Raw genomic sequence first — 16,601 nt, 5'->3', positions numbered from 1 at the left:
GGAGAGGGAAGAGAAGGTAGCAGGTGTGAACAAGGAAGGACAGACTCTTTCCCAGAGAAAACGTCACTGGAGTTAGCCAACGTGAGGTCCCTGACGAGAGAGTGGTTTTAGTGAAATGCTGAAGGTAGAACGTGGATTCCATAAATTAAAGAATAATGTGGCGAGTAAGTATTGAGAATATTGAGAATACTGGTTGAGAATTGAGAATTCTCAATTGAGAATTTTGAGAATATTGGTTCTTCCAAGAGATTTGGAGGCTAAGACTGCAATTGCAGGATCAAATTGCAGAAGGTCATACCCAAGAATGATTTTCATATTTCAAACAAGGAGCACTTTCCTGGGGCTCCAAAAGCTCCCCCTTTCAGACTCTCCAAGGGGAAAGTAATACATCTAAGAATTGAGGTTTAGGGAAATGGCATGACATAGCCAACAGAGCTCTGGAATCAGACGGACATACATCCCCGACCCCAGTCTGCCAGGTGGTGACCATGATCTTCCTTAGGCCTTTTTTCCTCCTTCCGAAAACAGGAGGGAGCTGGTGATAAAAGTTCCTGTCTCGTGGGATTGTCATATGGACGAAATGAAATGAGATGTTTGTAAAGTACTCAATCAATAGACATGCAGTAAATTATTGTTATCATTAATTAAAGCTATGTACTGATTAGGGCCGGTAATAGTGATGTCTGACACTGGGACTTATCAGTGCATTTCACCAGCCCATTAGAGCATCAAGTGCTAAGGACTTTCTTGTGTGGATGGATTCGATTAAGCCCCAAAGTTCAAATAAATTTAGATCAACAGGACTCCAGATTAAACACCACGTTCCAAACACTGAGTTATTTTAGACTCCTAAAGAAGCAGCTCCTGATGTAAAGAAATTTCATTCAGTTTCTAAGGCTAGACATGATTTTTTTTTTTTTTCCTGTTTTACTTTTAAAAAATCCTCATTTATCTCTGGGTGAGGACACACGATTATAAATTGACAAGAAATCTACTTCTATTTTACTACCTTAATAATACCTAGTATTCTTACAGCAACTTAAAATATGAAAGCATTTCCATATGTTGTCTCATTTGATCCTTGAAATAACCCCACAAAGGAGGCATCATCATTATTTTACACACGAGAAACAGGCTCAGAGAAGGTAAATGGTTTACCTTAGCACACTCAGCAGAGATGGAAATGGATAGGACCTTCGCCAAAGGCTGTACAGGTGGGTGTCTCATGGCCCACAGTGTGGGTGGGTTTCTGGATTGGGACCTATAGCGGCTCTCAAGCCAGACCTCAAACTGAGGGGCCCAACATCCCAGGGCAAACTGTTATTAAAGAGGGTCTATACACAGAAATGGTTTCCAAAAGATCAATTGCCCCTAATTTTCAGAAGCTCAAGTTGCTTTGCTCAGTTAAAATGAACCCAGTGATGGGGCGCCTGGGTGGCTCAGTTGGGTGAGCATCAAACTTTGGCTCAGGTCATGATCTCACGGTTTGTGGGTTCAAGCTCCCTGTCGGGCTCTGTGCTGACAGCGTGGGACCTGGAGTCTGCTTCTGATTCTGTCTCTCCCTCTCTCTCTGCCCCTCCCCCACTTGCAGTCTGCCTCCTCCTCTCTCAAAAATAAAGAAACACTAAAAAAAAAAATTATTTTTGTTTTAAACTTTTTTATTACATTTATTTATTTTTGAGAGACAGAGTGAGACAAAGTGAGAGTGGGGGAGGGGCAGAGAGAGGAAGGGAGACACAGAAGCCGAAGCAGGCTCCAGGCTCCGAGCTGTCAGCACAGAGCCCGACCTGGGGCTCGAACCCACAAACTGTGAGATCATGACCTGAGCCGAAGTCGGATGCCTAAGTGACTGAACCACCCAGGCGCCGCCCCCCCCCCCCCAATTTTTTTTTAAATCAACCCAGCGAGGGGCACCTGGGTGCCAGTCGGTTAAGCGTCCGACTTCGGCTCAGGTCATGATCTCGCGGTCTGTGAGTTTGAGCCCCGCGTCGGGCTCTGTGCTGACAGTTTGGAGCCTGGAGCCTACTTCGGGTTCTGTGTCTCCCTCTCTCTCTGCCCCTTTCCACACTCGCGCCCTGTCTCTCTGTCTCTCAAAAATAAACATTAAAAAGTTTTTTAAATGAAGCCAGTGATACAGAGAAGAGTCCCGCCCAATGCCAGTACTGCAGCACACCTCCTAAATTCCACTGAAAATAATCGGTTACGAGCTGGGAAAGAGGTTCTGTGGAACATCTGGATGTTTCCTGAGTGTGAGTGCCTGAGGGAAGCCATGGCCACCAGAATCCCCGGGCAGAACTTGGGACAGGCTTGACATGTCATCAAATGTCGCTGACCCGTCGGTATTGTTAACCCTCATGGCCCTTCCAGACACCGGAAGCCCAGAGGCTCAAGAGCTGCTCCCCCTGGTCTCCCAAGAAGGGTCTGGTCCCGTGTCCCTTAGCACTTCTCAACTTTATATGGCTTTATGTGGCCAGCTCAAGTAGAGTCACCTCCTTTTATTGGGATTCTGATGATTAGCATGAAAACCACCAATTTGCATGGTAGGGTAGTTTTCAAAACTTCTTTCTCGTACATGGTTTTTTCTTTTGCCTTCTCTCAATTTAGAAAATGGCCAATAATTGGATGTTGTTATGTAAGTGATGAAATCACTGTATTCTACTCGTGAAACCAAAATTGCTTTGTATGTTAACTAACTAGGATTTAAATTTAAAAACAGAAAATGGTCAATAAATACGTAAATAAATAAAATCTTAATTAAGCCTGCCCTTGACCTGCACAGAGCTATCGGACCTCCATCCCATAGTTCTGAAACTCGTTGCTGCTATGACAACACAGAACAGGTGAACATCTATGTTCTTAACATTCTTCCCTAGGCATAACTGTGATGTGGATAATATCCCAGAAAATTAGAAGAGGGAGAAATATAGTGAAAAGTACTATAAAGCTTTTTGTTACGCTACAGGGATAGAGGCGCATAAAAATAATGTCATAGAAAAAGTAAAAGGAGAAAAAAATTAATCCATCTTTTACACTGAATTTAATGTTTTAAAGAGTTAGGTTATCCAGTATTCCACCATGTAGGTAACATAACAAAAATGCAAAAATATACTGTAATGTACTAGCAAACATGATCCTCTTTTATTATTAACATAACAGTATGTAGGACTTACCACTCTCACCGTGTCAGTCGGGAATTTTACTGATACTTCACTGCCTTTGATTTAGTTATCACAATGGTCTCTTCTAATGGACACGTTGGTGGCGTTACTCTTGGTGCGTGCAAGGTAGAAGTGCATTTCTTCATCTTCCCCTCTCTGTATTCCTAATTAAGAACTTCCCCATGGGCAAAATTTTAGACAACCGAAAAACAGAGTAACAGTAAAATCACAATGCACAAGTATAATCATTTGTGACTGCCATGGCTATTACCCACATAGCTGCTCCCGCCATTTGTCCACTATTAGCTTTGGGGCAGGCAAGACAGACTGAAGCTATTTGCAACTTCCAGCACAGTGGTTGTGACTCCATTCCGGTCTCTTTTACTCAAGAGAAACACTTGGAATACTTACAGGTAAATTGGCGTTGTAAAGGGATAAGTCTGAATAAGCTCAAATTTATTCTTGAAAATAAATCAGATTTGTGGTTAACAAAGATAACCTTGAAAACACATCGGAAAAGCCTAGGATTGGAGCCGGGAAGAATGGCTAACATCAGAGGAAGTGGAGTGAGTGCTCTTCAGGGTTGGGGTCTGACAAACTGGACACCAGAGAAGGACAAGGGAGTTCGAGACACAGGATGCTGAAGAAAGCCCCCCTGAAATGGCTAACTTCCAGGGCCTGGGTTGGGTAGAGAGGTCAGAGAGAACTAAGCATTTGAGATGCTGGAGGTGAAGCACTGTGTAATGGTAAATTCAGCCACAGGGGAATGGTGGTTGAAGCTTAATCACCAAGGAGGTAAGTCTCCCTACCTGAAGAGATCAACTATTTGTCGGGTCATTATCATCAAGTCTTAGTATATTGGAATTCCAGAGCGCGATGGTCATGGCTGGAGTAAAAAGGGAAGCTGTGAACCTGGCCCAGAGTTCACTGAGGAAGGAAAAAGAACATTCTGGAAGGTAAGGAGAGAGAAATAAGCAGAGAGCAGGCGTTCGAAAAGGGACCATTAAATGAAAGAAACACATACTCTCACGAGGTGGCAGAGAGTAAGGTATATGTTCACTCTTCTTGGCCACTTAGAGGAAAGAGATTAGTCACTTTGGTTGAATAAAGTTGAAAGGGATATGGCGCTGTCAGTAGGGAGAAGGCCAAAGTTAGTGAACTGGCAGAGACAGGTTGACCAAGGAAATGTGCAGCAGTGTAGGACAGCATAGCATGGTACGCATGCAGCCCGATTCCACTGGCTTTTTCCAAACATGATGTGGCACAGCTGAGCTCAGTCACTAAAATTCCCAGGCTTTTCCACATATAGACTATTGTTCTGTCGGTTTCCCTCGTGTGTGGTTCCTTCTGCGGCCCTAATTCAAACCAACAAATATTTATTGAATGGCCTGCCAAACTGCCAGGGCTCTGAAACAGTCCTTGACCTCAGAGAGCACACAGTTTAGCTGGGGAGACAGATGCGATAAGCGACAATTATAAGAATATTTGGCAAGTCTAGTACTGGAAGTGAATACGAGGGTCAGAAGCTACCCGGCATATTTTATATTTATCACCTAGCAAAATCTCATTATAGCTCATACTCAGAACAGTCTAGACAGTCTGCAATCTTGATTTTGTCATTTAACTTATGGACAACTTGCCAATATTTCAAATGTTTTAAGCCTTAGGCAGTAGGGAAAAAAAAAAAAAAAACCTTAAGAAATTTCTTAGGCAATGGACCAGCCTTAAAATTAACACAAATAGTGGATTTTTGACTGACAAAACCACGAAGGTCTTATCTAATTCTGAGACTCCCAACCTAAACACATCCCCCCCCCATACATAATGGAAACATTTATAAGTACACAATATTTATTTTATGAAGGGGAATCATTTTTGTTTGTTTTGAGATACAGACCTTCGTATTTTAAAATATCAAGAGTCGGGGCGCCTGGGTGGCGCAGTCGGTTAAGCGTCCGACTTCAGCCAGGTCACGATCTCGCGGTCCGTGAGTTCGAGCCCCGCGTCGGGCTCTGGGCTGATGGCTCGGAGCCTGGAGCCTGTTTCCGATTCTGTGTCTCCCTCTCTCTCTGCCCCTCCCCCGTTCATGCTCTGTCTCTCTCTGTCCCACAAATAAAAATTAAAAAAAAAAAAAAAAAAAAAAAAAAAAAAATATCAAGAGTCAAGCAATGATAGAACTTATCAAGTGAGAGGAAAAACATGAAAAAAAATGGTTTGTATATTATGGTCCCTATGTTTATATGCATAGAACCTATGTTTATACGCATAGAACAAACACTAGAGGACTCTACGGCAAACTGTTAATAGAGATTAATTCAGGTACTGAAACGAAAAGGCTGGCATTAAGGCTAGTATTTTATGTTATGTATTGCCATGAAGCTATTCCTTAATTGTGAGTAGGTGTTACTTTTGTAATCAAAACGAATAATCTATGCAGGCATTTTTTTTAAACTATACTTTTTCAATGTTTATTTTTGAAAGTGAGGGAGGGAGGGGGGAGAGGGAGGGAGAGAGAGAGACAGAGACAGAGAATGAATGAGTGGGGGAGGGGCAGAGAGCAAGGGGCACAGAGGATCCGAAGCAGGCTCTGTGCTGACAGCAGAGAACTTGATATGGGGCTCCAACTAATGAACCATGAGATCATGACCTAGGCCGAAGTCAGATGCTTAACCGACTAAGCCACCCAGCTGCCTCAATCTACGGTAGGCATCTGAAAAGAGGAGAACTAATATTCATGAGTATTTCTTTTTTTTTTAAGTGTAATTTTTTAAAAAATGTTTATTTATTTTTGAGACAGAGAGAGACAGAGCATGAACAGGGGAGGGTCAGAGAGAGAAAGAGACATAGAATCCAAAGCAGGCTCCAGGCTCTGAGCTGTCAGCACAGAGCCCAACGCGGGGCTCAAACTCACGGACCGTGAGATCGTGGCCTGACCCGAAGTCCGATGCTTAACCAACTGAGCCACCCAGGCACCCCTATTCATGAGTATTTCTAATCCACATTCATTCTCAAAGACTACAGATGCTAGCTGATTGTCCCTCTAGTTCAAAAGTACTCTCCTGCTTCCAAAGGAGCCAGAGCCCTTGCTGCTGTTGCTACTGGTCTTCCCTGTTCAGCCTGCATCTTTATTTATTTATTTATTTTTAATTTTTTTTTCATGTTTATTTTTGACAGAGAGAGAGAGACAGAGCATGAGCGGGGGAGGGGCAGAGAGAGAGGGAGACACAGAATCCGAAGCAGGCTCCAGGCTCTGAGGTGTCAGCACAGAGCCCGACGCAGGGCTTGAACTCACAGACCGTGAGATCATGACCTGAGCCGAAGTCGGTCACTCAACCGACTGAGCCACCCAGGCACCCCCAGCCTGCATCTTTAATTTAAAGACCTCTTCCTAGTACTAAGTACCACTGTAGTCTGGCTCTACCTCCCCTCACCTCACCAACTGCCTTCTCAGGAACATACACCCTCCATTCTAGCCAGCCTGGTCTCTTTGTGCCCTAGGATCCCTCCTTCTGTAGGTTTCCTCACTTCTGATACTCTTCCCACCTTGAATGGACTGCCTCCTACCTGGGTAAAACTCATGTATCCTTCAAGGCCCAGCCTGAGCCCTACCTCTTCCAAGAAGCCCTCCATGACCTTTCCATTTCTTCTCTCCATGGCTAGAACTATTGAAATCCAAATGTACCATTTCCAACTTCATTCTATTCTGCGCTTCTAACTGAATGCTATCTGTATATCCAACAATTTAAGCTCTAAATATCAGTCAATAATAAAAACTTGCCTCTAGTTTCTTTTGGAAGATTTCAGGGTCTCCAAACATAGAAGAGGCAGTTGGATCTTAGCCACTCTGGATCATGTATGGATGTGCATTTCTGCTACAAGACTCCCATGAGATGACACAAAGATTAAGGGCATAAGTGTTTTAGGACTCTTGGACTCACCATTTTCCTCCTCTGTGTATTAGTTTCCTTTGCTATAAAATGAGACTAATAATTTGTACCTCTGATTCATCAGGCACATTAAATCAGATGACAAATTTGAGGCAATCAGCAGCATTTAAAGAATAAAAATCATGATTAATTTTATCACTTAGAAACTAAACAAGAGACATGTAGAACCCTTTATCGCAAAACCAGAATGAATGACTTTCAAACTGGTCAAGGAGGAAAAAATAGCCAGCGATGCTTAAAAGCAAAGGACTAGATTAAGGGGTTCTTTAGAAGGCCCTGATGCTGGACTAGCTATCACTGTCGCCTTGGTGGAGGGCTCACAGCGCATGAAAATAAAAGATGACATAAGGAGAGTGGCTTGCATGAGTCATCTAAGAATATTCTGTGTCCCTGAGGAAGCTGAAGAACCTAACCCTTGAATGACATCTCGAAGAGCAGTATACTGGTAAATAAAACCTTAGCTGGGCCCTGTACTCAAGTTCATGACTCTGAAACTGCTTGCAAAGTAAAAAGCCCCTATGACAGGAAGTTATCCCTTCCTGGGCACAGACTACAAGGGACTGAATCCAGCAAAAAGCAAGCAGACCCTCCTACCTGAACCTCTCATGTCACTTTGGCCATTACTTACCTTGCCATTTTTATTTAACCACCACCACTGGGATTTTTTCCACAGGAATAGTCTTTAGGATGATGAACGAGTCAAGAAAATGTGTGTATCATCTGCACATGCTTTCCTGGGCTGTACCATCAAAACTCATACAATTTATTTTTAAAAATAACTAATAGTTGTTTCTAAAAGATTATTTCTAGCATCTTCTTCCCATCTCTACACAGGGAAAAAAAAACATTCTTTTTCACATACTCATCTTGCTCAGGACGTACCTTCTGCTGGATCCAGCAAGACTGTCCTAGGATCTCTACCTCTGAATCATGGCTCATTCTTGCTGGTTCCCCCAAATCCAATACCCTTCCCTTCTGCTTGAGTAAAATCCTCTAGTGCAGAACAATATTTGAAAGACAGGAGAAGGCCTATAGAATCACAAGTCTCAAGAAGAGTTTGAAGGATTTTATATCAAATATAATTGGGCTAAAATATCTAGCTCCAGTTCCAGGGAAAGAAAATTGACGCAGGCAATGAGAAGACCAGGAAAATTCTTTCTTTCCAAAAAAGACCAAGGTGAGTGGTGTTAGAGGATTTGATCAACGGCAGAATATATTTTCTGCCAAAGAATAAAGCAGATTTCTTCTTTCTTTTAGTTACTTCCCACAATGTAGGTTCTAGGAGACTTAAGGTAATATCTAAGCCAACCACCAAAAGATGCAAAAATCAGATGTGGAATTATGCAGCAAACTCCAGCGTTGCTAGGAACTACCTCCGAATGAGTTCAGTAGTATATGCTTACATTTCTGATGAACAAATGTTTTTCTTGGCATGAGAAGAGGGAGATGGGTTAGTTGACTAAGTTCCCAGGACACAGAAAGCTTACACTTGAAATGTTCTTTAATCCTTGGCACATGAAACTGTGGCTAATTCAAAAAGTCACAGAAATCTCAGGCAGGTGGGTTCTCTGGGAAGGGTCTTTCACATGATACTCGACTTCGGGGTGGTGGTGATTCTGGAGGTTTCGAATTTGCCACTGACACCAAGTTCTAACAGCTTCACGTCCAAAGATTGCTGGGCGTGTAACAGAAGATACAGAATCATCTGTACCACTGCACCACTGGAGCTGCAAACCTCTAAATCTTTCTAGTAGAAATGCCATTCTTCATAAGAAGCATTAAAATAAACTCTAGATCATGTTTTAATGTAGAAAGTCTGATGTCAAAAAGGGAAGGTTAGTATTCTCTGGTCAGGTAATTTTGTGACCAGCAGAACCTATTAAAAATTATGGTCAAGACATTAAAATTATGCCTTGTATCCCAGGTGCTAGAAATGGTGTAAATCTTTATGCTTCAGAATTATTCACTCTAGAGTCTCCATTTCATTATTGTCATTTTTAAAGAAACCACCTCTTCTTTCTTTCACCCCAAGAGAAATCTGATTGCAATTGGAACCTGTGTGGAAGGTCTGATGCCCTAGCAACTAATTGGATCCTCTTAAAGGTTGAATTTTATGTCTGACCTATTTAGAAATCTGAAAAGCTTCTCTTTGAAAAGCAGGCATCTCAGATCTTAATTTTTAAGTGTCAAGTATTGCCGCAGTCAAGGTTAAATGAGTTGATAGCTTGGCGCTAGACTCAACATAATTCTTAGAGAAGATTTTCCTTTAAGCTTAAATGGAATTCATGGGCTAATATTTAAAAAATTCCATCTAATGCCCTACCTTTCACATATGAAATAAAGAATATATTTAGGTCAAGTTATGTTTTAGGTGGCATCTAGGACTATTCCACGTTAAATATAAAGGTTATAATGACATTTATTAAAGACTGGATTAATTTCATGGGTATTGCTGTAATCCCCACTCTCCTCCCCCAGTTACCTAGGGCAGAGGTCAGCGACGCACTGCCCAGAAGCCAAATCTGGGCCTTCCCTGTTTTTGTACATAAAGTTTTATTGGAACACATCCAAGTCCATTTACTTACACAGTGTTTATGGTTATATGGCTCACAAAGCTGGAAATATTTTCTATCTGGCCTTTTCCAGAAAAAGTTTGCCCATCCCTGGCTTATCTATAAATTACCCAGTATAAGTCTCCTAAAAAGCATCTCTTCTAACCAATACGTTGTGTTAAAATCCTGGCGGGTAAAATTTGGGGGTAGAAGAGGTTACTGACCCAGGAGTTCTGTTGGTCAGTTTCATTCTACAGCTTCTCTGGATTTGGATTTCACTGCAACTAAACACGATTTTGTTTTGCTTTGTTTTTTGTTTTTTTCAAAGATACGGAGAACAAGCCAGCCGCCTCCAGGGTCAACGACTGTGTACATTTGGCTCTGCTACCAGGTGACCACACTAATAACGTCACACCTCTCCAGCTCTCCTGCACTTCCCGTGTCCTTCTGAGAGTTAGAAAGGCTTATACCGTGTTTCAACCTTCGGTTTCCCACCTCTAGAGAAGGTGTGGTTATACAGGGAACAATGACCTGTTTAAAACACTTCATCAAGGTAGATCTTTTCCTCTCACAGAATATATCAGAAAAATCTCTGTTAAAGCAGTCTCTGAGGGTTCATCTTTACGAGATTTGCCTCTTGAACTTTACTCTTAAATGGGAATGAAATAAATGTACCCCCCTACAATTTGGTTCTGTGGGGTTACTTAGACATAAGGGACTCAATATAAATTAACTGAATTGAAAATTGTGATGTCTCCAAGAAACCACTGGTCATTCAAAAGAAGTATTCAGTATGTACTTATACCTAACTGTCCCCATTAGAAACCAGGGGACAGAACCAACAGCATACCCATGAGTGCAACAGAGCACTGAGGAAATCATCAATAGAAGAGTTACCAGAGTAGGGGCGCCTGGGTGGCTCAGTCGGTTGAGTGCCCAACTTGGGCTCAGGTCATGATCTCGTGGTTCACGAGTTAGAGCCCCACGTCGGGCTCTGTGCTGACAGCTCAGAGCCTGGAGCCTGCTTCCGATTCTGTGTCTCCGTCTCTCTCTGCCCCTCCCCTGCTTGTGTTCGCTCTCTCTCTCTCTCTCTCTCTCTCTCAAAAATAAACATTAAAAAAACATTAAAAAATGTTTATAATTAAAAAAAAAAGAATAGAAAAGCCAACTGAAAAGTTCTAACAGAAAATCTTCTACTAACAGAAAAAAAAAAAAAATCACAAAGCTCCTTACAACATTTTTCTGCTAATTCCTAACAGCATATAGACTTCCCCCATTGGGCAGACTGTATCGAGACCCACACTGTAAAGAGAAAAAGGTAGCATGACCAAAAGTTCATGGTGTTTTCCCTAGGTTGACTGAAGAACTATGTTATTCTCATTCACCTTATTTATCTTGTACCTGGTCTTAGTGTCTTAATTTTTGTTTCAAACACATCACAGTGGCTATTCCTAAAGTCGGCAGTTCCACACAGCGTATCTGGGTAGACAGAAGAAACAAAATAATCTGTTCTTTCGGGAAAATTCAAGGGAGGAGAACAAGGAAATGTCACCACTGGCCTGACTTACAAAGCATATAGCTCAACTTTAAATGACATGGCCGCTGCCCATGTATCGTGCAGCTTCTGAGACCCAAACAAATCTCCTAACTAAACTCTGCTATGCTAGTTTCTTTGTGATTTTATAGAGGTGCGTATCTATGTATTTTTCTGTACTGAATGCAGAGACTTGGAAAAAGCGTGATAAAACCAGTCCTATATTTTATAAGGCAGAAGGAACCCAGTAAACACATACACAGAATGCACTTCCTTTTGTTGACAACCTTATGATTTCCCCTTAATGCATTGTTTAGAATAGCAATTATGTGTCATTTCCCATTATCCTACACACAGAACCACCGTTGCTTTTCCTTCCAACAACTGATCGCAGAGAATGTAGAAAGGATTCTTGTGCTGGTGAAACATGTCAAGACTGACAGCCCAGAGCCCAAGAGCCCTGTTTATGTACAGAACCGGTGTGTGGCCAGGCAGCTGGGTGAAGCCTCCCCTCCACCTTCTCTCGGATCCCCTCCCTCCCTCCCTCCCTCCGGGCTGGGAGGGAAAGCAGCTTTGGAAGAACCTTCTTTTCTCAGCCTGTCTCCTCTTGCCAGAGAAGACTGGCTCGCTCTCAAGACTGCAAGCATTTGACCACTGCAAATAACAGTGAGCATGTCAACTAGTTTTATTCACATCCCTCGCTAGGGAATCGGAAAGCCAAGGACACACTGGTGATTTCCCTGGTTTTATGGATCTCTACTCCCCCCAGGCCTGCAACACATTTTCGGTGCCTGTGTTCACAATGTCCTGGCATCTGCAGTGTGGGAAACCCGAACTGAGAGCCAACAGCCCCACAGCTTCTCCCTATTAAAATGTGCAATTGGATTTCACATGCGTGTTTCAAACACCATTCAAGGCATGATTTACAGGCTACTGTCTAGCCCCACAGCTGTTTTTTCATGCCCCAGACTTAGTCGTTTCTAGGAATCCACCACTCAGCCCCCTAGCAAATAGTCACCCCAGTCTCGAACCTTTTTGGTCATTCCTGGCCATCCAAAACTAGGCAAGACCCACGGCAACGGTTCAAGACAATATTTATTAAACGAATAAACTATTACTCTTTCCATGGAGTTACTCGCTCATGAGAATAGCCCATTTGATGTCTTCTTTCTGTTTACCCGCCTTCTAATCGAGCTTTTTTTTTTTTTTTAAATCAAATTAAACTAATCATCGCTGACCCATTGATAAAGGTTATTTATATACATTAAAAATGGTGTAGGTCCAATGACTTCTGTGTGGGCCTCACTACGAGAGCTGCCACCAAGGGCTTTCACGGTCGCTGTGTTCTTTCTACAGAAGGGAAAAGAAAACACTTTTATATATTGCAAATTATCTTCCTGTGCTCGAATAAAGACAGACTCTCTGTGTTCAGCAGAAAGTTAATATCCTACCATCATGTTTCTGCAACCACCCACCTCAAGGTCCTGACCTCATCTTCCAAGAATCTGAAATCACTCCCCAAAAAGGTTAGACCTCAGGCTTAGGGTTATGGTTGGTTCAAAACCATGCTGACAGTCTCCTCTATATGTTTGGTCTTAAGCTGTCAGAGGACCAGAATCATTCTGTGTTCATTTATGCTTCTTCCGTGCCCAGTGCAGCTTCTTGGCAGAGTAAGGTCTCGGGTACAGTGAGGGATCTGTGGGATTCCCTTGCCCTGTGACTGAGGCCCACCTTTCAAGGGAGGAGGACAAAGGGGAAAAAAAGGCGTGCCATTGAGACAAAGGTCCCAGGAAAAGCCCTTGCTGGAAATGGGGTGTGGACGGATCAATTTCACCCAAATGGCTCCGCAGGTATAGCATCCATTTCATATGAACACACTTAATTAAAAACCATGTTAATAAATATCCTACAATTTACGTCCAATGATATTTTGCCCTTTGTTGTGGCGTACCAATCTCTTCCGATGAAGAGAATCTCAGGGTCCTATTTCACATGTGCTCCCTGTCTCATCCCCCGCCCCCCACCCCCAGTTCTGAGACTCCAAGTTTTCCAAGAAAACAACAACAATATGCACCAGACTTCCTCCTATACTTTAAACTAATACACAGCAATTGAGAAGATTCACTTTATTACAAGCCACAGTCATAATAACAAAGCCTATCCTTGTTAAACCAAAGTCCTTTAAGACAGGAATACCGGTAAGGAGCACTTGTGTTTAACACAGCATTTGATGACTGAAAAGGCGAGGCCACCAAGTTCCCTAACTCAATAGAGGCAGCTCTAGTCTCGGAACTCCCCTTCCCTTCTCCTTCCACAACTGTCTTTCTGCAGACCTGACGAAGGAAGATTATTCGTTGACTCTTGATAAGCTGATAATCAGACCACGTTGACATGGTGGGCTGTCAGATCTGCAGGTTACCTGAAGAGACTATCTTTTTAAACCTTTAGATAACTCCAAATTCATACTTGTTAGAAATGGCCCCAAAGGCCAAAAGTGCAATGAAAGGATGAAAATCACAGCAATGAAATGACCATTTATTAAATGCCCACCATGTGTCAGATGTGCTGGGCGTTTAATGCGTGTGCCTTTTCTCCTTAATCTCTCAAGATAATCAGTGGAGGGAGTATCGTTATCCGATTCTATGTGCATGCAGAAGACTGCCCGGGAAAACACAACTGGCATTGAGAGAAGTCAGACTCAAAGCCAAGCCTTTGTTGCAAAGAGCCCATGAACTTTCCTTCCAGTCCCACTAAGCTCCTCCCAAGAATGAAACAGTAGACCTTGGGAACAGTTCGTTCCCAGACTGGGAGGAACTCGAGCTGGTAGTAGATGTCTGGTTACTGGAGGTGCTGCAAAGGGGATTCGAGCACGAGAGGCAGGGAAGGAGCAGCTCTCAGGTCTTCCACATCCCTGAGAATCTGCATACTTCCTGCTGTCCTAAGCACCTGATTCCGCAGTCACCTGAGGTAAAGCCGAACGACCAAAACGCCTCTGTTTTTCTTGGTCTGGTCAAAACAATAAACCAGCCTTTTGCTCCACCCACACCCTACAGCTTTGGGTACGCGGCCAGTGAGGAGAGTCCTCCATGGCTTCCTGTATTTCTTCTGAAGCTCCAAGCCTGGGCAGTTAGACCCTCCTCCCAACTGCTACTTCCTCAACATCCTCTGGCTCTAAGAAATCACATTACCCCCAAATTATCCTGTGACAGAATCAGACATACTTGCCCCATCCACTCTCCCTTCCCTCTCCTCCTCTGTGTCCTGTAGAGCGGAGAGGGGCACCCAGACATACTTCATGGGTTTTGTTTTTGTTTTGCTCTTTGAAACAAGACGGGACATAAGTAAGTAACTAAGTAAACAACGAAATAAGTCTGCCTGGCGTCCTATCCACTTTCTTGTTTGCAACCACACGGAAGACTCCAACGCTAGTCCATCCACACAGCCAACACTCGCGTGAGTCTAGACTGACATTTCTGCCGTGGCACCAGACACTCACCGAGGGCACTTCACCTTCCCACTCCAATTTCTCTATGGTTTCAACCTTTCCACATTTCTTCCTTCACTTGAACCGTCAGGTTTTTGTATATGATTTTCCTCTAGAAAGAATGACTGGCAATTGATCCCAGCCCTCCTCAACCTTAGGTGGTTAGCTGGGGCTTGGGAGCCCAACATTACCATTAGAGTCTTCTACTTCTTCGGCAGGGGTGGCTTTCTGGGAGGAGTGGTGAGCGTGTGAGGAGAGCAGACTGACAATCCGTGGCCTGGGGAGGGTCAGGGCTTTTCCGTGGACCTTGAGGGAGTGTTCCTTCAACTGGCTGATTGTCATGGTGGAAAACGAGCACCAAGAACACTTGTAGGCATGTTCACCTGGAAGACGATGGCGGGAAGGGGCAGAACACGAAAAAGAGGGAAGGGTATAAGGTAGGGTGGAAAACAAAATGACATAGTTAAGTCACACGAGAGAAGAGAGAAGTATCTCTGCAACTTCATGGTCTAAGAAGCCCTCACGGACCAACTACCTGCCCCTTCCCACAAACACAACACTCCTCTGGGATTGAAACTCTTCAATGAGCTCTGTGATCAAGTGACCTGGTCCCTCTTCATTTCGTGCTCTACTTACAGGGATGAGCCTATGAACTGATTCCCCAACAGGGAGTGAAACCAAATGCCCATGATCCCTCCTTCAGAAAGGTGTCCCAGTCTCTCGTTCTCCCTCTCTCCACTTGAAAGGACCATGTTGGCTTTCATTCCAGGGCGCTTTTTATCATCTGCAGAATATAATATGCTTAATTCTTACTCCAAGAGCCTATCAGGGGCTTTCCAAGCACAAGGTAACTAAGCACAAACTCTGTTGTGCTATTTTCATTCTTTACATCTTTGCTGACTATACACCTCCTCAATTCCACACATCCTAGTTTTTTAGGGGTTTTTTTGTTTGTTTTTGTACCAGTTCATAAACCTCAGCATAAAACTCCATGTTCCTACCTGATCAATAGTGCAGAAATGAGTAAAAATAAGTCATTTCTTTTTTTCTTTAAGTTTTATTTATTTATTTTGAGGAGAGGAGAGGGGAGAGAGAGAGAGAGAGAGAGAGAGAGAGCAAGAGAGCATGCATGCATGGGGAAAGGGCAGAGAGAAAGGAGAGGGAGAGAATCCCAAGCAGGCTCCACACTGTCAGTGCGGCACCCAACACAGGGCTTGATCTCACGAACCATGAGATCATTACCTGAGCCAAAATTAAGGGTTAGATGCATAACTGACTGAGCCACCCAGGCGCCTGAAGTCATTTCTTTAAAAGAGAGAAAGATAGTTGTATATGTATAAACGTGTGTGTGTGTATCTCCAATATTCTTCTATAAACAGGACATTTCAGTAAAAGTAGGCATTTTTAATTATTTTTATACCACTGAACTATGGCACAGATTACTACGATCCAACGAGACAATGATTTACCTTTGCCCCAAGTCAGCTTTTAAATTAACCACATTTTAAAAGGCCAGGCTGTGAAACGGGCATGCTTATGTTGTCAGACAAACACTGGTTACATGGACTCAGAAAGCAATTTTGTTTTCTTATGACAATAGGCTTAGAATGCTCACGTTTGCAGCTAGATAGCTGCACTTCTCAGAGTTCCTATTAAGAAAATATTCTTTAATTTTCTTTAATGTTTATTTTTGAGAGACAGAGAGAGACAGAGTGCAAGAAGGGAAGAGGCAGAGAGAGGGAGGGAGACACAGAATCTGAAGCAGGCTCCAGGCTCTGAGCTGTCGGCACAGAGCCTGACACGGGGCCCGAACTCACAAACCGTGAGATCATGACCTGAGCTGAAATCGGATACTTAACCGACTGAGCCACCCAGGTGGCCCTAGAAAATACCCTTTAATACATAGGGATTTCCAGGAGTATGGAA

The 16,601-nt window shown here is 43.2% G+C and overlaps 1 protein-coding gene and 1 long non-coding RNA gene across 10 annotated transcripts in view; one reads left to right on the top strand and one right to left on the bottom strand.

Moving 5' to 3' along the window:
• The window catches only part of ZNF462 (zinc finger protein 462), a 140,446-nt gene that overhangs the window by 50,050 nt on the left and 73,795 nt on the right, over window positions 1-16,601 (bottom strand). For all 9 annotated transcript variants that reach the window (XR_013551707.2, XR_013551706.2, XM_078436609.2 and 6 more), the window contains exon 7: window positions 14,867-15,058. Coding sequence is in view for 7 of the 9 variants with exons in the window: in XM_078436609.2 (XP_078292735.2) it covers window positions 14,867-15,058 (192 nt within the window). In the remaining 2 variants the exon portion in view is untranslated. The remainder of the gene's footprint in view (window positions 1-14,866; window positions 15,059-16,601) is intronic.
• On the top strand, window positions 8-10,342 carry LOC132663114 (uncharacterized). The gene is made up of 2 exons (XR_009602907.2): window positions 8-164; window positions 9,986-10,342. It is a non-coding gene; the product is annotated as an uncharacterized LOC132663114 (long non-coding RNA).

This window comes from Panthera onca, chromosome D4, assembly GCF_046562875.1.
Source record: "Panthera onca isolate mPanOnc1 chromosome D4, mPanOnc1 haplotype 2, whole genome shotgun sequence".
NCBI classification, from domain to species: Eukaryota; Metazoa; Chordata; class Mammalia; order Carnivora; family Felidae; genus Panthera; species Panthera onca.
Note: the sequence above shows the minus strand (reverse complement) of the source record. Positions and strands in the feature narration are given on the sequence as shown.